This window comes from Drosophila montana, unplaced genomic scaffold, assembly GCF_035044405.1.
Source record: "Drosophila montana isolate Dmon_TW-CO22-7 unplaced genomic scaffold, ASM3504440v1 contig_3829_1, whole genome shotgun sequence".
NCBI lineage: Eukaryota > Metazoa > Arthropoda > Insecta > Diptera > Drosophilidae > Drosophila > Drosophila montana.
Window position 1 is genome coordinate 381,449 of NW_026998699.1, and position 21,790 is coordinate 403,238.

Below are 21,790 nucleotides of genomic sequence, written 5' to 3' on the forward strand. Positions count from 1 at the left end.
GCCCTGGTTTCCCAGTGCCAGACATTCACTTACTTGAGTAAATATGTGTGCTCAACGTGTGCGTGTGTGTGTGTGTGCGTGTGCGTGTGCATCTGTCTTTCGTATTTGCAAGTGGTTTTCATAATTACTTTGTGTGTTCACTTCAAATTATCTGAAGCGCACAAGTGAAGCGCCTGTGCTTGAGTTATACCCGCCTGTTGGCATCTTCCTAACCCGAACTTATTCAATTTGTTAAATGTTTACCACATCATCGCAATATAATTAAGTTTTCAGAAGAGCAAAGAGTGCTAAATGAGTGTATGTACATGTCTTAGGCGCTCGCTCTCGCGCATTTGCTCTCTTGCGAGCTCGGGACTTTTTCAATTCCGCTTTGCGTCGCATCCGCAAACGATACTCGCCTGTTGAAGCCATACAGATTTTGCCTTTAAAATGAGCCTGAACACTCTCTTAGCAACTACTCTCTAAAGCAACTATATATATATGTATTGTCATGACAGTTTTCCAATTTGCTGCGGAATACTGGAAAATGTCATCACAAGCAATCAGTATCCGAATGAAATAAGCTGCCGCTTGCCGAACTTTCCCGCGCACAAGCAATTGTGTCGCTTTGTGCAATAATACGAGCATTACAACATTTTTTTTTATTTTTTTTTTACATAAAATGGGTCACGTTGCTCGGTGTGAGGGGGCCGAAGATTTTCCTTTGGCAGACTCCAGCAGCCGCTGATGGCCGACTGCCAATAAAATTGCGAGAAAAACAACTGTCGACGACCAAGAAGTGGCATAAAACTTTTGCTTTTGGTTTGCCATAAATATGAATGGATGGATTTGGGTCTGAATGGGTTGGCTGGACGGGGGCGTGGGCGTGGGCGGGGGGCGGTGGCGCAGTACCAGTTGCCACTGCGGCACATTTTCAAAAAGAATAAGATTGAGCCAAGGGAGAGGGGCAGAGCTGCTGGCGGAGGGGTCTTTTAACATTATGACAGCTTTGCGGAAGCAATAAATTTAAATTTCATAAGAATCCATCTGCATACGAATCCAGATTTGCAACAAGCCACAGAATTTAGCATGAGCCTAAACCTTTTTATTCCCATTGCATGATTTATACGATGTAAGCGGATTTTCTATACGCAATTGGCAGGTTTAATAAAGAGTTCTTGTTGAAAACATTTCGATTGCTTTGTTATGGTAATGTTCAGTTTTTAGAGAAGAATTAAAAAATCTATTTTAAGTTCGAATGAAGAAACTGCTGTTGGCCTGTTTAAAAAGACAGAGAGCTTTTCTAAAATTAAACATAATGCTTTACATAAACTACTTAATAGATTATCTCTGAATTATTTATATTCAAACTGACAAAGCTGGATAATAGATTTGGTCGTTAGCCCGCTTCACAGCTGAATGGAAAGATAAATGTTTATGTTTGATAAATTCATGGCTGTAAAATCAAAGCGCGAATGAAATCAAGCAACACATAACAAATGTCATTTATAGCCAAACATTTTTGCCACATGAACTGCCAGGGGGGGGGGGCCAAAACAAATATAGAATTAGGAGGAGGGGGAGAAGGATTCAGAGTTCACCCAGCCCATGCCAAATGGACGATTGATGCGTTGCCTGCTCCTGGCTGTGGGCAAATCTCTTGCTGCCACCAAAAACCCAGAAAGCCAAACAATAAATTGGCCAAATTGTCGATGAATGTGGTGTATGCGTGTGCGTGTGTGTGTGTATGCGTGTGTGTGTGCGGGGGTAGGCGTTGTGTGTCGGCCCGGATCGGGGTTGGGTTATTTATCAATGTTTTCTGGTCAAGCGAGAAACAGTAAACTGTTATTGTTTGCAATCAAGCTGCGAGCCGCCGACTGCGAATCGGGCTGTTTCTTTTTTTTTTTTTTTTTTAATTGGTTTCCCTCCCATTTGTGCATTTGGCGAATTTGAATCTAATTTTAATTGGCTGCCGCTGTCCGTGGAAAACGGAGCAATTTGTGTTGATAATTTTAAATGGCAATTTGAAATCAATTCGCTTTTTTGCTGCCTGCTATTATGATACCCACCAATTAGTGATTCTTGTTCTTGTACCCTGTATCCGTGGTAAATGGGTATATAACGTCTGAATAGACATTATCAGGGTGACGAGTTGATTCGATCTAGAGATGCGTTTACCACGAGCTTATCATTTCTATACCTCTCATTTGCATAATTTGGATATTTATTTGAATTGGATTTCAATTGATTCTTTAAGCATAACTCAACAATTTTAAGCGCTAGATTTGCATATAAGACGCAAAAATTAAGAATATTTCACTTATCAGACAATAATGTGAGCCTAGATAAGGATCAGACGAGGCTAATCAAATGCAAAGCATTTCCCATTCATGGTCTGCCACTGGGTGGAGGGTATCCCCTAGTCAGGCACACAAACTTGTTTATTCAATTATCGTTAAGCAATATTACATATAATTTATCAACGCAGCATAACTCAACAATTTTAAGTGCTAGATTTGCATATAATACGCAAAGATTAAGAATATTTCACTTATCAGACAATAATGTGAGCCTATATAAGGATCAGACGAGGCTAATCGAATGGGTGGAGGGTATCCCCTAGTCAGGCACACAAACTTGTTTATTCAATTATCGTTAAACATTATTACATATAATTTATCAACGCAGTAGTTAATTGGTTAAATAGTTGGGTTAGATCGAGTGGATATAACATAGAAGCGAGCTAGTTGGGTCTTGCTCGGAAAATTGACTACAAAAGCACACAAAATGTGCTGAACATTTCCTTTATGCTTTTCACTTAGGCGCGTGAATCCCTTTTGTGATCAAATGCACAGAAAATTCTATTCTATTCAAAAATACATATATATATATAAATAGTACATGCATATATACATATATATATTTATATATATAAAGTAAAAAAGCAAGTCCCAAGCCTCTTTCGTGTTGTCGCTGATGGGCTTTGTGTTTGGCGGCTGTGTTGTGGGTGTATCCCGACTATCTTTCGTGTGTTAGTGTATTAGTGTATTAGTGTGTGTGTGTGTGTCTGTGTGTTCCACTTAGGCCTGGCGAACAAGTTACAGTGCCTGACTAAAGCATACCCTGTGCTGAATAATTAATATTCTATGCATATGTGTAGCTGAATCTCCAGATAAGCATTCGAATCGGCTTTACTCTGAAGGCTGTTCAAAATTATAGGCTGATATTTGAAAATCAGATATATATATACATATTCCCTCTGCTTGTGATAGCCAATTGCTTAATCAGTTGCCTGATTACAGGGTATCAAAGGAAGCAGTTGAAATAAATGAAAATCGCGCGCTCGACAAAACAAAGCAGTAGAATTATCTCCGTGGTCGTTGCTCGCCCCACCCCCCTACATCCACCACAAGCCCACCCCCCCCCCCCCCACACTCTCGGAAACTATTACAAGAAGCGCCTAGACAACAGCGGCGAAATAAGTAAACAACAATAATGAAAACAACAAAGAAAACAATAGCGTAATAAACTAGCAGTAAAGAAAAAGAAAAAGAAAAACCAACTTGAAAAACTTGCCCAGTAAGAACTATAAGCACAAATTTTTGCTTTGTTTTCCCTCGAGTTAAGTATTTTATTTTTCTGCACGCTGCACGCAGTTCGCAGAAATCCATTTTATGCATTGAATAAAGAAAAATTATTTGCAAAATATTTAAGAAAAAGATTACCAAAAGGCAGCGCAAGTTTAATTAACAATTTGCTAGAAAAGTTCAGAAAGCAAGTAGATAATCCCTGATAAGCCCTTCGGGATACTTTTTTCAAAAATATATATAGATATATATGCAAAACGTTCGCAGAGTCTTAGATACAACATACTAATTGAATATTAAGCACTTGGGACTTATGAAAAATATATTTATGTAATCTTTGGTTCTTACTCAACAATAAATGCATTACGAAATAAAAGGTTCAAAGGCTTAAATTAAAGTAAACTTAGAATCGAGCCAATTATACTGAGAGAGAGAGGGAGAGTACTACTGCAATAGGGGCAGGCACTTTATTGGAGTAAATAAAGAAAGTCTTATTACTATGAAACATTTTTGAGAAAGAACGAGAGAGAGAGAGAACAAACGGAGAGAGAAGGGAAACGCTATCAGGCTAAAAGAGAGAAATTTATAGGACTATATTTAACATAGAGGGATGGAAATGCTTAAAGGAAATATATTTTTATTATATATAGAAGTAAAATGAGATTGAATGAAAAAAGAAAGAAGCAATAATTAAAAAACAATAAATGATTACAGAAATATATTAAACAGCAGAGAGAAAGAAACAATATTCACAGGTTGAATTAAACGAGAAAGAAATGCTATCTTCGGCACGCTGAAGATTTAATACCCTTGCAGACCCGACCTTTTCATAATACTCATAATGCTTTTCATTAAAAAAAATCTTAAAAAACAAAAAAGTTTTAAATGGAACAACTTAGTTTTCGAACGATAGTTCCATGATAGCTATATGATATAGTGGTCCGATGTTGATAGAATTTGGCATATATATGAGACGCATAGTAAAACTAATAAATGCAGAGTTTGGTCAAGATAACTTGATAAACAATAAAGTTTTTCATATAAGAACCTACTATCTGCTGCGTGCAACAGAAAGAGAGTCTTCTGCAAAGTTTTATAACGATTGCTTTAAAACTGAGAGACTAGTTTGCATAGAAACAGACAGCCGGACATGGCTATATCGACTCGGCTGTTGATACTGATCAAGAATATATATACTTTATGGGGTCGTAGATGTTTCCTTCTATGCGTTACACATTTCGAGACAAAGTTATATTACCCTCTGCAAATGTAAAAAAAGCGGCATAATTGAAATTCCAAAGATTAAAGTGAAATATCCCAACGGCTTGAACTTTGAACAAAGCTCAAATACTGTCTAACAATCATTTATCAGTTACTCAGATTCAGCACTAAATTTGAATCTGTCCAAAAAAGAAGTTTGGATTGTTTAAAAACTGTTGGGAAAGTTGCAGCTGCGGACATTGTCAATCGGAGCCAAAGAAACCGCGGCACCAGTTGAAAATCAAACTATGCTAAATTCTCGGAATGCCAAGCAGCCAGCCAAACAAAGCCAGACAAAGAAGGATGCGCTAATTGGCCAAGTGACATTTGTAATGGCACTCCCAGGCAAAATAGCCAGAGGACATCCTCTCAGCGCAGAGTCTATACTCTGCTAATGGGAATGGCTAAATACTGTAGACAAACCCAAAATCACATGAGTAAAGAGGAGACCTCCAGTTGGAAGTGCTCGACTAGGTGACAATCTAAACCCAGATATCCCAGCTGCCATTTAACATTCTAGCTTCCTTCCATACACGCTCAAGCTGCATGGAAAATGGGTTGCAATATGAGACCAAAGTGCGTTTATATACCAAGTTACAAGTGACAACTTACAAGATGATGATACTCTTTTGGGGATGGAGAGGAGGTTACGAAAAACTGAAACATTCTTAATCTTTGTACTACCGTACGCATCCACTCTAACTATATTTGTATACCCTGAACCCACTGAAAATGGTTATACTTCGTTTACCCCACTGTCGACGCTTTCAAAACCTTATCTTGTTGAGAATTAAAAGCAAAGCAAGCGGACCAGAGTTCATTTTCCGTTTAACTCGTAAGCGATTTGTTCGTTCTGTTACGGGTTGGAGTTCTATGGAAAAACCTATTTTTTTTTAAATTTATTTTTATTATTGCTGAAGCAAACGAGTTCGTAGCGCGAGCTACGAGTATTCAGGGAACGAGTTTTAGTCGGAAACACCCGACTAGTGCCTCTTGTTTAATTTTCGAGTTGCGCTATAACACTATGTTATAAAATCGAGATATCGTAATCAGTAATTGATAAGCTCATGATCAAGAATAAGTACTATATGGACTCGGAAATGCTTGCTAATGCCTGCTAGATATAATATATTTTACCCATTTTTAATTGGTTCAGAGTTGACAAATAAAGCTAATCTAAACGAGAGAGTGGGAGAAGATCGAGCGGGCTTCTGCACAACTTGTTTATGAATAGATCTCATTACTCGCTATTTACTCATTCACATAATTTAATATCCTGACTTTGACACTCAATTGATAAGGGGAAAGTGTCAAAGCGTAATTCCCGAGCTGATATTCTGACACTTGCCTGAAAAGTTGCGCACTTTCGAAACTTGAACATTTTGACAGGCGACAATTTGCTTGATTATTGCCATTGAATATTGTATGGAAGACGAGGGAAAATGCAGTGAGACTTAATGGCCATTAGGAAAGTCCTCACGGGCAGGAAAGTCCTTTTCAAAGCGTTCATTAGTTTGGCACTTCGTCTCTGTTGCACGCTCCGTTGGCCTTTGTTTGAGGTTGCCACATCTTTGCAGTCTCCCGTTACTCGTCGCCCCCTACTCGTTACTCGCTACTCGCCGCTTGCCGCTCGCCGCTCCCCGGCAAACTGACAAAAGTTTAATGATGCGTTTAAGCTTGGACCCGTTGCCAGGCAATTGCCGGACAGTTGGCCCAACCGCTGTTTGATGAAGTTGAAAAAATATTTATTTGGAGTACTTGGAAAATTATCTAGATAAATTGGCAGCGCTCCATTGTCATCGAGCACTTCGATACAGTATATGGTTAGCTAAAACTCATGAGCCTACGAGGAGGAGCACCTCAATTCAGGCACTTGCCCCAAAGGCTCAATTAAATTGAAAATTGTGTGTATTCTCAGAAGTGGGCGTGTCGGTAAGTTGAGCCAACCACGCGCCGAGGGCCATTCCGGCACAAGCATTTGCTTCAATTAGATATATGTATACACATATTTCATTAAAGCAAAACTCATCCACAGCAGCAGGACTCGGACCACTCAGCACCACTCCAGGCAGACGCCTGCGAGTTTTGAGAAGCGCTAATGGAGCGTGTGAGCTGGCCAGCAGCTGTTGCTGTGGCAGCACTTGGTTGGGTTTAGTCAACTGTGAGTGTGTGTGTGTGTGTGTGTGTGTGTGTTGGCCAGGAGAGCGGACAGCATAGGGCGGGTCGAGCTATTGCCAATGACATCTTCACACAGCACAAACGCCTTGGGGGCATGGTTGGGCAGGTCAACTGAGAGGGCAGCTAAATTCAATATTGGCGCACAGGAAATTCATTGTTTAACCTTTGTTACTTAAATTGCTCAAATTCCTGCCATTAGTTTGACAAACGAGCCAGCGAAATTATTTTGTTGTAGCGAAATAGCCAGGCACATGCACAGCAGCATCTCCGCACCGTCCCCGCACCATCCCCGCCAAAAACCATGCGGATTTCGAGCTAAAGTTTTGCCACGTTCCGAAGTGCCAGAAACACCCAAGTCGGGGTCACGCACTCAGCTGGTAGCTGGCTTTTGGGCTCTGCTGCGGTTCCTTAGCGTGCCATTGTTTTTGCTTGCTGTGCTCCTGTCCAGAACTAGCCCGGTTCGGGCTTCTGGGCCATGAATTTTTGTGCCATTGCTGCAGATTTATTTGCGGTTTTGCATAATCACTGAAAATTAGTTTAAAATATTTACATCACATTTGCATTTCAATGTCGACGGTCAAGCAGATTTTCATAGCAGCAGCAGCAGCACGAGCCGAGACAAATGGGGATTAGAATTTTGGTTAAATTCTCTAAGAAAAAACTCATTGTAATAGACATCAAAGTTATACGGTCAAGACAGAGACTTCATTTTTAATTTAAGAACAAGCTGGAAATACATTTTTAAGAAGTCAAAATTCTATGTATCTACAGGCAAAGTTTGGGAATCCGGTACACATTAGGTTTTAATTCATTAATAAAGAATGTGGATACGAATTTTGTTAATTTATTTAAAATTTTCAAATTTTATCAAATTAAAATATTAAATTCGATTCCTAAGAAATGTGGCTTAGTTTTTTTTATTTTTTTTTTTGCAAAAAATGAAAAGAATCTTCTTAGCTCGATTCGTTTGCTAAGAGCTTGCCTTTTCATCAGCTGCGTTCTAAGGAACATAATACAATTATTTTCTCGAAAATAGATATTTCTCATATGGCATATATATAAAGCACTTAGTGTTGGTCAGGACATAGAGAAGATGCATACACTATTTGACAGACTGACGTAATCCTGGCGTAGCTAGGCTTGGCCCAGCTCAGACAAATGGCAGGCAGATGGATGGGAGCTGCTGGCCAGAAGCAGGACAGAGCAGAAGCTTCGACAGGAATCGCACTTGCTGAGCTTTTCAGCTGTCCGCCCATGTCAGGCACAACGACATCCAACGGCTGAGCAGGGGGATTCTTAGTGGGGCATTCGGGCGGCAAGTGAAGGCGATGTAAAAATACGTCGAAACGAAGACGTTAAGCTCGATATATTATACGGTAGTACGTTGATGCAAGGTAAACATAATTTTCCACTAGTCAAACGACTAACAGAATGTTTTCTCGCATGTGTGCGGAGCGTGTGGGCGTGACCGGGCGGGGTATGCCTGCATTGGCAATCACTTTGCCAATTCAGCTGTCGAGAATTTCTGGCTGAGAAATCAACGTGTTGTGTGTGCACTGCCAAGCAGCAGGCAAAGCTCTCATCCAGCCAGCCACGAAATTGGGGTGGCATTGCGGGTGCCCTGCAAGGATGCAGCATTGTCATTTGAGTTTTGAGCAAACGCATTAAAGGCCAGCAAATACTTCCGGCGCAGTGCAGCGCCATTCTTGGCCGGAAGCATTAAGCCATCGAATAGCCCATCAGTGTGTGGGCATCTCTCGCGGTTTTTACTGCGCTCCAGAATCCTTTTGCTCGTTATTAGCTCTTCGCTTCTGGCAATATGATGTCGTTGTCCGCCCTTTGAGTGCCTAACCGAAGTTTATCTGACACAGCTGCTAAGAAGCTCGCAGCAAATGTTCTGTAAATATAGACACGCCTCCAAAAGGGCGTTTTATCTATGGACAATATTCTTACTTTGAACCTAATGCATCTGTTCATCAAATTTACTTATATTTAATTACAACTTATTACTATTATTATTATTATTTTTATTATTATTATTATTATCATTTTTATGACAAATATTAACAACGCTTCTTTCTTTAAATTAAGAAATAACCCCTTAGTACTCGACTTTTACTTTTTCTTATGCAATATCTATCGCTCCCACCGCTTCTTTCTTCTCAAACATGTTTAGAAATAAGTTAACTCTGAACGATGCACATTCTTTTTATTCTGCCTGCACTACGCTTCTCTCTAAGAAACTATCCTTGTTGACTTTTTCTTTACAACTTGGCTTTTATTCTCTGTCATACAGTTCAACTAACGTTTTCTTAGATGATTCTTTCACCGCTTCTTTCTCCTCGAACGTGCTTAGGACTAAGTTTATTATGAACAATGAATATTATGCACTACGCTTCTTCCTTTAAACTAACTTTAAACTACCCTTGTTGCCTTTAGCTTTACTACTCGACTTTTACTCTCTGTTATCCCGACGTTTTCTCCCACCGCTTCTTTCTTCACATAAAAAGCTTCTTAACTCTCTAACAAAATCGGCTAATGCTTTTGTCTTCCGAACAATTTCAACAAAAATTTCAATCGATTCAAACTTTTCGTGATTAATTGTTCTTCTACGAGCCGACTTCCACTTTTTGCCACAACCTGGGAGGTTACCTCCCTTCGGCTTCCGCATCTCTCGTCAACTTAATAAGCTGCTCCTACTCTCCCATAAAATCGATTCATGCTACCTTTTTTTGCCTTCACAATTTGAGTAAGAATTTCAATCGAAGCTCGAAATCTGTGGCTTCAGTACGCAGTGCGGTCTGTTGAGGCGCTTTCGATTAATAACAACGGCATAAAGCCTTGTAAGGACTAAGTCCTTGAAATTAATTATGCTAATTTTAATCCTTTTTGGCAGTGCTTTTACGCTAACAAATAACATTGCGACCAACTAATCTGGCCATTAAACGAACCGAACCGAGCCGAGAAACCTTCTACGTGGGCGACTGGCCCAAAACCAAAGCTTGAACTCACTTTGTGCAAACTGAGCACTTAATACTCCAAAAACAAAACCAAAACCAACAACAGCGACAAATAAAAAGCCAACAAGAAATGAAAATCTTGGTTTGTGGGTGCGTGGGGCAAATTGGGCAACTAAGACCCTGAGCCATAATTTGGCCTTGGATTTGTTGCCCATTTGGGCGGGGACTCAGCAGAGGCCGTTGCCAAATGACCAACAACCGCAACAGGATTTGTGGCTCCAGGAGTAGGAGCAGTCCAGTCAATCCAATGCAATCCGAAATCGTAAAACCATGAGCCTCTCGGCGCGAGTTCTTTGTCGGTCTCCTTCAAAAAACGAACTAGTATTTTTCACGTCATAGATCTTAATCTCAAGCTCGGAAATGTTTTGCATACTATTGTGAGGCTATTATAATTTTGTTATGAAATGTGCTACGCATCGAAGAAATTGGATTTGCAGCCAAATATTAATCGATGAAGTCAGGTTCGTCTGTCTTTAAGCGAACTAAAATCTCAGTTTAAGCTTTAGATGGGTCTGTCTTTCTGTTGCAGGCTGAATCGATATACTATATCATAAAGCTGGCATAGGAACAATCGGTCGAAAATCAACTTTAAATTAATTATTTGTTTGAAAAATCTTGTGTTTCCAAGATAGCTCGACTAAACGTGACATTTACCACGCTCCTCACTTATATCCAACATTTTATCAGACCATTATTTATAGAGTTTGATAAAAATATTCCTTATACAAATTATAAACCGTTTGAATAATACAATTTCGATAAAATCTCCAAATTCTTAAATTTAAAACTTAAATTTAGTTCAATCTTTTGAAGCTGGCATAAGTTGAGTTTGTTTGCCAACTCGTGTTCTTGTTAGCGAGCATACACTGTATTTATGAGGCACATACAGACGTCAAAAACGACCAAAAAACATATTCGCTAATTAGTTACAGGGTATTCGCAGCCTTTCAAATGCATCATATTGTTAACAACTGCTGTTCACCTTTTATGCTTCAAATTACCCACAGAAATAGAACATTAACCAAAAATATAATCCCTTACTTCGAAGCAGCTAAGTCCCTTCCAAGCACATAAACAGAGATTGCGGCAAGAAGATCCGAGGGGTGGTGGGGTTCTTCGGACGGGCACCGAGTTGAGCCGGGAGGCGCGCTGCAGTTTCGCTGGCAGCTGCAAATGAAATTGTTTTCTGGCCGGAATTTATAGAAAATGTATCTGACGCCGCTGCTTATCCTTAGCTCTTACCCAGCTTCAGTTGTCACATGAGCTCGCTCCGCACACATCCCAGCGGACTCGTGTTTGTAGTACATCTGAAATCCCCATTGTCAGCGGCGGCGGCGGCTGGGGCACAGCTGCGCAATATGAGTAAGCCCGATATTATGTAGATATGCTGGAGGAGGCAGTCCCAATCCCAATCCCAATCCACTTTACACTGCACTGCATGCCAGTGAAGCCTGCCTAGAAATGATTGAAGGATTTCGCTACTGTTGCCCTGGCGACATGCAAATATATGTGTGTGTTGTGTGTGTGTATGCTTGTGTGTGTACGTTGAGCACTTTACTTTCATCCGTAATTGATATTTTACAATTGTCCTGGCTGGCAACTAACTCCTTCAGGCGGCATGTGTCCTCCTCAGCCAGTTTGAGATCCGGTGTCAAATTGTGCAGAAATTCTATTTCTCACTGTCTCCGAGCTCCTGCATTAACTCTTCCCTGCAGCAGCGTATTTCTCAGTGCAAAAATATACATTTATTTATATTTAACTTAATTTAATGGATCATGCATGTATATTCTGTGTTCAATTATTCCGAATATTCACAAAAGAAACTTCAGGGCACATCATCAACTCGGCCAAAACTGAAACTGTAATCAATCTTGGGCTAGGGCAGTGGGCAGTAAGGCGGAAAGGTAGACAGGCAGGCAGGTAGGCAGGTTGGGATGGTATATAAAAAACCAACGAACCGCAACGAAAAGTTTCATTTCGTTAGGGGCAAATCGTGAATTATTTGGCAAATGCCTTGCGGCAAATTTGTGCATCCGCCCACTTGAACCCGCCCCCAATTCAGCTACTGCCGCTGCTGCTGCTGCTCACCTGGCGGTGGTGACGACGACGACGGCGGCGGCGAAGATCAAAGCGAAATGTGTAACAAAATTGCCAATTACATATAAAGCACGCAAAGCTGTCTGTGCCCGGGCGCACCTGGACGGTGGCTCTGCTGCTTGTGTGTGTGTGTGTGGGTGTGTACGTGTGAAAGCGGGCGTATGTGAAAGAGATGGTCTAAAACAAAAGGCCCGCTATTGCCGGCAATTGAATTCAATTGTGAATTCAATTTTGAAGTTGGCAACGCGGCGGCCAGCAATGGCAACGCCAACATTTCTGCCTTCAAATGAAGCATTTACAGAACGTGTGGCAACGCCATGCGAGTTGCTTGTCTCTCTCTCTCTCTCCCTCGCACTCAACACATTCACGCGCGGTCTGCTTTTGCTTGCATTTGCGTGCTTGTATGTGCGTGTTTATGTATGGCAAAGGCGTAAAACGAATTTGCACTAAATTCCTTGACACCCTCTCACTCCCCCTCGTGTGCTCGTGCTCACGCCTGTGCCCTGCTGCGTCGACATCTTTTCAGCTGCTCCTTCGCCTTTCGCCGCGTCGCCTTATTGAAGCGAAATTGAATTAGTGCGACGGCGAAAGCGGAAGCGGTTGCTAAGCAGGAAATTGCCTGAAATCAGGCGCACGTAAGCCCCGTCCCGTCACGCCCCTCCAACCACACACACACACACACACACACACACGCACAAGCGCACACTCACACTCTCAGTGTATGCGAGTGTGTTTCATTAAAATCTCGAATATCGCCACTTGGTCTGTGCACACTTTTGGCTTTTATGCGAACATTTTGTCCCGCTTCAGACTTCATTTGCATGCACCGCCAATGGCCACCGTCCGCCGCTCTTGATAATGGCGTTCATTTCATCTTAATGGATTTCGCACTTAAGCGCAATAGTTTTGATTATAAACACTAATTGAAAGTCATTTAAATAATGCAATTTATATTTTCGTTGCCCGGCATAGCGATGCTCGCCAGCTGTGCCTCTTCATAGACTGTTAATTGAGTCGGAGCGCAAACTACTCTATTTCTTTCTTCCCATATAATTGGTGGAGTTAAAGCATGAGATATTACTTATTGGAGTCTGATAAGAAAAACGTAATATTGTATTCTATTTTAATGCTAACTCTGTTTTGGTAAGAGATGTTAAAATATGTTATTGCTAGATTCATAGTTAGAAAGCTCTGATCTGCAAAATGAATTAGTTTTTTTTTGTATAATATTTTCAATAGATTTCGTTTGGTTTCAATATATTAAATGTATTTTACACACATTCATGTGCCATATATACATGCACATTACCAGCAATGCTGAAGTGAATGCATGGAAACATGTGCCAGAAATACGTGAAACGAAGCGTAAATGAATTTTTCACTCTCCCATTAAAATTTAAGTGCACATTTTCCGGCGCAACGCACGAGAGGCTGCCGGGCGGCCACCGCCTGTGGAAATCGTAACCATTAAGCTTGAGGAAGTTTAGAAGTTGGAGCAGGACGTGGCATCCGGTGCTGGTTACTCTTAAAAGTGTGCAAAGAATTCGCCACAAAATTGTTAAATTATTAAGCAATTTTAAAAGTTTGGTCTATCATTTTATAGTTTCCTTTAATCTCAAATATATTTTTATCGCCCTCTTCTTCTCGCTCTCTTTGTAGACTATATGCAATCGCTGTGCAAGAATCACTTTCTACAGCAGCTTTATCGAAAAATTGATGGCGCCGTCCTGTGGTCCCAGAACGAACGCAACCTGGACTGTGTCATCACCTTTCAGACGCACTCGATTCTGCAGCGCTTCATGCTGCGCTTCGACATGCTCCAGCTGGACTGCAATGATCATCTGCTCGTCTATGATGGAGCCCATGCCGTATCGACGCCCAAGGTGAGCAAATGCAGTGTTACTCTCAGCCAAAAGACAACTGAATAAGTCCTTTAAATAACATAGTCTGGACTACACACGCTACTTTTAAGTTATACCAGATATTCTCATAACACAACGTGCCAAAGATATAGGTATTTGTCTTAGTTGTCTTTATATTACTATATATTTATATGGCCCTATTCGATTATTTTCAATAGCCAAAGTTAAGGCCAATCAATCCCAAGTTGAAGTCGGGGCGGGCAAAGACATTGACAAAAACAAAAGCAAAGCCATTGCAATTTGTGTCGCAGCCTCATGATCCACATGCACAAACGGAGCACGTTGATGCCTCTGACGTTTTAGGTTCAATCCCTGCGGGGTTTCCGCAGTGCCACACACACACACACACACACACACACACGCACTGCAAATGTGGGCATAATTTTTAGTCGCTGCGACATTTGCAATGACGACAACGGGTAAGAATGTCGGTCGATCAGTCTGTCGCCCGCTGGGTGGTAGTCGGTGGGTGGTGTAGGGTGGTGGCTGTTAGGACGAGGTCGAAGGGGTTGCACCATTGCGGTTGCAGCAATGCGACGCCAACTGGCAGCTGCCAACTGCCGGCTGAGTGTGCTGATAGCGCGCTCTGATTTTATCAGCAACAATTTTCAGTTTTCATTTTTCATACGCCCCGTTGCCTGCGCTGCACATATTATATATTATTTTGTTGCGCTGGCTGTGTGCTTGTGGGCGTGGCAGTGTCTCTATGTGCGTCCAAATGTAAGCCAAGGCAAGTGGCAGCACATAAGCATAAGCTAAATTCTTAAAATCCCAGCGAAGCCACACAAAAATGCAGCTGCCAAACAGGACACAAAAGAATTCTCACGTCGCCTTAAATGGACTACAATATGCCCTGTAACTGGAACTAAGATAAGCTCTTTCAAGTACAGGGTATCTGCCCTGCAGGCCACTTCTTTCACCTAAATGTATATTCCCACCTCCACCTGAAATGCTTCAACATAATTGCTGTGTCGGCCTGAATGCTCCATAAAAAGTTAACGAGTCAAAGTTTATGACAAAATCGATGGCAGTTTGAGCTTCTAATTACGAAAAGTCAAGTCCAAGGCGAACAGTTAAGACAAAGTGCCAATCAATGTAGCTGCTGATACCTGGGCACAGGTTGTTTGCCGGCCGAGGGGTTCGTGTTATGAACACTTATTTTATACACAAGTGCCGCGGGGTACTCTCTTATATATGTAATAATTATATGTTTACAGTAAAACTTGGTCTAACTTGTATTATATATATATAATAGCTACAAATTATCAACGTTACTTATCCATTCATTGTCCGATCGAAAGAAATTAAAATATACTCCTCCTTAATATATATATACCACGTCTCCACCCAGAAGTCCCAACGAACTTTTCTATTGAAACCGAACGGGAGGTTAAAAACGTTATAAAGCTGTTTTCCACCTATTTTTCACAATTGTGTGTGAATTAGTCAAAACCCCCGTTGACCATGCGACGAACGGCGTGGAATTGGCATAGTCTCTATAGTTGGATTTCTATAACATATGGGAATTATATCTGACTCAGATATTGGTTCAGATCGATAATATATATTTTTTAACCGATTAAACATACCAAAACACAAAACGAACTTTGATAATACTTAATAGAAAAGGGCTGCAAAGCTAAAGGGATTTAAAAATTTAATAAAGTCGTCTTCCACCTATTTTTCACAATAGCGGGTGAAATTTTCAAAGTGTTATGGCATTGACAACAATAATGTCCTTAACTCAATTCATTTAGTCTCTATAGCTGGATTTCTAAAACATATAGGAATTACATATATATTTAGTGTATATATACTAAATATTTAATAAAATATTCTAGAAGCCAAAACAAACAAAGAACTTTGATAATACTTAATAGAAAAGGGCTTCTAAGCTAAAAGCCGATTATTTTCTTCTAGTATTGGGATTTCTCGACATCTTGCAGCGCTTTTTGTTGTTCGTTGTTCGTTTTGTATGCTTTGTTTTTTGTCGAGTCATAACTTAAGAGCCCTTTCCTAAATATTTGCCAAGTGGCTTGTTTTGCAACGGACTTACAACTGCTGCGAGCCCAGTAGCCCAACCTGGCTCTGCTATTTTTGAAGTCTGAGTCGGTTGCCTGTGGCCTAAGAAGCTTTGCGCATCTTCGCATCTTTTTGCCTGCCTCCACCCAAGATATCTTTGTACTGGCAGATTTATGAATTTCCCAGCGACTTGGACTCATTTGCATGCCAACCAGCCGAAAGTAAGCCAAACCGAACCCCGAACCGAAGCCCCAAAAACCAATAACATTTGAGAGTTGAGAGTCGAGTGTCGAGTGTCGAGTGTCTCGGCATGTAAATACTTTCGGCCAAAAGCAGTTGTCAGTTGCCTTCAAAATGCAAAATTAAAATTTCGCCACACTCTCCCCTGGTGTGAGTTTCTCTCAGTGTGTGCGAGGCGCATTCAAAGCAAAGGGGTGAGCGGGTGTGCAGCCGGCCAAGAAGGACGCACAAAATGTAGTGGAAAGTTTGCGTTTTTGGGGCTGCTACAAAATTAAAGTATGCCACAAAATGCCGCACGTCGAAGATGCCGAACACAACTGCAGCTGCAGTTACTGCCACACAGCCACACAGCCCAGGATCTCTGTAGTTGCTGCGCCCAAAAACCCAGGACGTTGTGTCAAGAAAAGCAACCGCAGCAAAGGCTTCAACGATGACGCACACACACTGTCGGTGGGTGTGTGTGTGTGTGTGTGTGTGTGTGTGTGCGACGTGGACTTTGATGAACCCCGTTGCAACTTTTAGGTTGCACAGCAACATTACAAATGCACACAGAGCGAACGATGCGCTGCGTGGCACGTGGCACGTGGCATAGAAGTCTCGTCCCCCCATCATCCATCCTCATCGTTGTGCACTTTGCAGCATCGGTGTTGATGATGAGCAAGGGCGTTGCCAGTGTGTTGTTGGCCAACTTTATGCTAACCAGCTACTGTGGCAAATTTCCAACATTTTTCACCTAAAATACATGACAAAATCGAAGGCAACATCTATCTCTATATATAAAACTGTTTGTCCTGACTGACTGACTGACTGACTGACTGACTGATTGGTGATCAACGCACAGCCCAAACCGTAAGAGCTAGGAAGCTGGAATTTTCACTGTAGATACCTTATGTGATGTAGGTGCACGTTAAGACGGGGTTTCGGAATATTCCACCCGCAAGTGTGGAAAAATCGCGAAAAACGTTTGTATGTAACTTTTTTGTTTACGATCCGATCGGCCCCAAACTTATTTTCAAACATCTTTGTTCAAATTCATTTGAGGGGTGTTTCGCACTTTTCGGAAAACCCATTCCTCCTTGGTGGAAATGGAGGTCAAAGATTTGGTGGGTGACGTTTCGCGCTCAAATTCATTTCCAGAGATCTATATGAAAAATCATTTGAGACGTGTTTCTCACTTTTCGCAGAATTCAAACTTCTTCGGGGGGAATGCGATTTAAAGATTTTTTGGGCGAAGTTTTAAGTTGTGTCCGATTTGCTTCAAACTTATTTTCAAAGCTCTCAATAAGAACTTAATGAATACGTATTTCGACGCTTTGGAAAATTCCACCCGCAACAGTGGTAAATTGGCGGAAAACGGTTGTATGAAAGTTTTTTGTTTACCATCCGATCGGCCCCAAACTCATTTTCAAAGATCTATATTCAAATTCATTTGAGGGGTGTTTGACACTTTTTGAAAAATCCATCCCTCCTTGGTGCAAATGGGGCTCGAAGATTTGGTGGATGACGTTTTGTGTTCAAATTTATTTCCAAAGATCTATAAGAAAAATCATTAGAGACGTGTTTCACATTTCTCGCAAAATCTAAACTCCTTCGGTGGAAAATGCATTTCAAAGTTTTTTTTTGGTGATTTTTAAGTTTGTTTGATTCCCGTCCGATCAGTTTCAAAATCATTTTCAAAGCTTTTTGAAAACTTTGATTTTATAACATACATGCCACAGGCAAGGCCGGGTTATACCCGCTAGTCAGAAATAATACTCTATTAAGTTGCAAGAAGAGTTGTGTTTAAAAACAAATATGTATAGCTAGAAATTGGGAACAATAATAATAATCATAATCATATTACACATAAAAATAACGTGAGTAATAATATAAAAATAACAATTATAACAATAATACAAAAGATAATAATAATAAAAAAACAATAAATTATGAAATTAATTAGAAAAATAATATAATTATTAACATTAATAATTATCATAACACAAATAATAATATTATTATTTATAATAATACTACTAACGATAAAACGAATAGTTATGTATAAACAATAAAAACAATATTAATTGTCAATAATAATAAAACTATTGCATAAAAATAAAAAATTAAAAAAAGAATGATACAATTGAAAAAATATATGTATATATAAATTATTAATAAAATAAATAATAATGAAATATAATAATATTTTATATAAAAATAATACATAATAGTAATAGTAGTTATAAATAAAAATAATTAATAATAAAACAAAAAAATAAAAAGGGGAAAATAAAATAATAAAAAATAAAAACCAATAATAATAATAAAATATAATAATAAATCAAAATAACAAATAAAGAAATTAATAATAGTAATAGTTTTGTTGAACACTCATATAAGTGATATTCTTAGTATCAAATACATAGTGACAAAAATGTAATATCGTAGCTCTTTAAAAACAAATTTTTTAATTTGCCATTTATAAGAATATCTAAATTCATAATTATTTAAAATATAAATATTTTATATATATTTATTAAAAATACTTAACTTATCACGAAAGTTGAGCATTTTATGAGTAAAACTTTTATATTTAGCTCTTGAAGCAGTTGCTTTTCAATACTCAAATTTATAAATAATCGAAATTGTAGATTTAGCTTAGATGAAAATATATATGCTACCCTTTCTATATAACTTGATGCAGTGTACTCCTCCTTTGTCCTCCTTTGCCGTGTCTAAATGTTCGTCTCGGTTCCTAGACTTTCAAAATTGTATTAAAAATAAATCGATTTTAAGTTTACAAACGCCCTATGTACGGAAAGTATTTCAACCGTAGATATTTTCCCATACAAAAGCGGGGAAAAGTTGATCTCTTCCTAAAATTGGAATATACCAAATCTGATTAGATAAATCCAAGAGTTGGGACCAATGTTTCTCATTTTCAACCAAATAACTTCTAAGAAAAATGCTTTGATTCGGCGCAAGGCTAGGTTCAAGTGAATCAAAAATAAATTGGAATTCCGGGTTAAAAGCTATTCGATTCGAAACCGGCTATTGATATCTCTATCAAAGATTACGCAATAATGTAACTGGACTCTTCCATACATCCTTGAGCAGCTACTCCCAGTCAGGAGTCAACTGTTGCACAGGCGGAGGCTTCCAGGATGGGGACAAGGGCAGCAGTGGGTTAGGCCCTTGCCTGAGAGCCTGATACCTGATGTCAGCCCAAGGGACTTTGGGTCAGTCTCCAAGGCAATGATGGAACGTTACGCGCCAGATTAGCCTTCTCTCTTCCGTGATGCCGTCAACTAGTCGCCCACATTGCGGCACCTGAATTCCTTAAGCTGAGCAGTTATCTAAAGCCAATTAAACGTGCCCAATATATTAGTGAATCTATGCGGAGGACGAGGGACAAAGGGCGGGAGTCTAGCAATAGAATTGCTCTGAGATTGAGCTTGAGCTTTTAAGCTCTGAAATGCGACTGCCCGACCTTAATGTACCATGGCAATAATATTAGGAATAATTTCTCTCGTAATCTCGTAGAGGGTAAACAGAGTTTATTTTTATCAAAGCGTAAAAATTAAATAATTAAAATTAAATTGACCTTTAACAACTTAAGCCAAAGGTATTTAGAATATAACTTTACAATATATTACAAAATATTGAAACTCATATGCAAATTATGTCCAAGAAATATGCTCATGGGGTATCTCTTTAAAAGAAGAGCAAGTTGGGAGAATATAAATTATGACCAAGGCTGCAAATGTGCATTGAAATCCGAGGTGAATAGATGTGGATAAACGAGGTTAATGAACCGAACCTTAAGACGATTTGGTTTGAGCCTTGGCCCTTTAACTGTAGTGCATCTCTTCGTCTAAGAGCCCGTACAATTTTAATTAGAATTACAAAAAAATATGAATTTCGTGTACAGATTGACATCTCCTGCCGCAACACGAAGAACACGGTGAATGCGATATTGACAAGGACGAACTTCGTAACGCTGAAGTACGTGACCGATGGCTGGGGAACAGATGCGAATGGTTTCAAGTTGGTGATCACATCCGTGAAGGATCCCAGTAAGTGGACGAGGGAATGCGAGAGTGGGCCTGATTAATTGTTACAATATGTGCTCCTTCATTTTGCAGAGCACACGTGCAAGGACTTCACGTGCGCCACACGCGAATTCTGCATTAATCCCGATCTGCTGTGCGACGGCGTCAACCACTGTGGCGACAACTCCGATGAGTCCGTGCAGAATCTATGCCAGAGTAAGTGGAAAGTAAGTCGAAAGACTCTTCTAATTGCCAATTCTATTCCAGACGAGACGACGAGCACTGTGTTCGGCGTGGACATGACCTGGTTTGTGCTGATTGTGGTCGGAGTTTTGCTGGTGCTCAGCGCCCTCATTGTGGCCATCGCGATCTGCGTGTGCCGGCGCCAGGACGAGAATGCCGCCAACCAGAACACCGCGCTGCAGCGTAAGTATAGCTCGCACAGCCTCCAACATTATCTGTTATAATAACCGATCCGTTTGCAGTGCATCACAATGCGGAGACGAACGGCTCGTCCAAGCATCTGCATTACCATGGCGTCGGCATGGGCATGGGCGTCGGCATGGGCATGGGCATGGGCATGAGCGTTGGCGGCACGCTGACCAGAGAGCACACACAATTGCCGCCGGTGTCGGGAAACTGGCATCACCCTGCGGGACCATCCGGGTACCACCGCATTCCACACAACTACTTGAAGATGGCCACCAAAGTCCGTCCCATTTGGTGCTTGGCAAATTCCGTCAATTAGGTCAAGATCTTTCACAAAACTCAACCGGGCACAGCCAGACGAACATCGCCGTTGCTGGCAATCATCCGAATGCCAATGCCGCTGTCGGCGCTGCTCAAAAAGATGAGTGGTTCGTTTAAGTACTGAACTGGTTCCGGTTCAGTGATTCACATGTGAAAGATATAGAAATGAAGAAAACAAAACCAACTAAATAATTGACTTTGAGCACAATAATCTGCACTTAAATAAGTGATTTCATGGATATTTGCAGAGCATTAAATGAAGTACGTAGCAAATAACGATTCCCAAATATTCTTTATACACCCAGAAATGATCACGTTGTCCGTCTGTAAATCTAGTTCAACAACCTCTCGATTCCAACCTTAACTTGTTGCGAATTATAAGCAAACCAGAGCTAATTTTCTGTTTAACTCTTTTTATGCCCTGAGCCCATTCAAAATGGGTAACAGACGGAAGGAAGCATCCTTGACCACATAAGGTATACACATATATATTCCTGAGCAGCATCAATAGCCAAGTTGATCAGGTCAAGTCTATCTGTCCGTCCATCCGTATGTGTCCGTATGTGTGAAGCGTCGATCTCAGTTCCTCCTAGTGCCCGCGCAGTGAGAGTTTCTTTTCAATAATCGATAGCTTGCAATCGATACAAATCGATATCAAAATCCGAATATTGTGCAAATCTTTTGGGTCTTCAGAGCAGCTAAAG

At 40.4% G+C, this 21,790-nt stretch overlaps 1 protein-coding gene across 1 annotated transcript in view; it reads left to right on the forward strand.

Moving 5' to 3' along the window:
- The window catches only part of loaf (lost and found), a 37,959-nt gene that overhangs the window by 13,108 nt on the left and 3,061 nt on the right, over positions 1-21,790 (forward strand). Inside the window, exons 4-8 of the mRNA XM_064695580.1 lie at positions 13,781-14,004; positions 20,216-20,360; positions 20,430-20,552; positions 20,604-20,762; positions 20,822-21,347. Coding sequence (XP_064551650.1) covers positions 13,781-14,004; positions 20,216-20,360; positions 20,430-20,552; positions 20,604-20,762; positions 20,822-21,084 — 914 coding nt within the window. The 3' untranslated portion in view covers positions 21,085-21,347. The remainder of the gene's footprint in view (positions 1-13,780; positions 14,005-20,215; positions 20,361-20,429; positions 20,553-20,603; positions 20,763-20,821; positions 21,348-21,790) is intronic.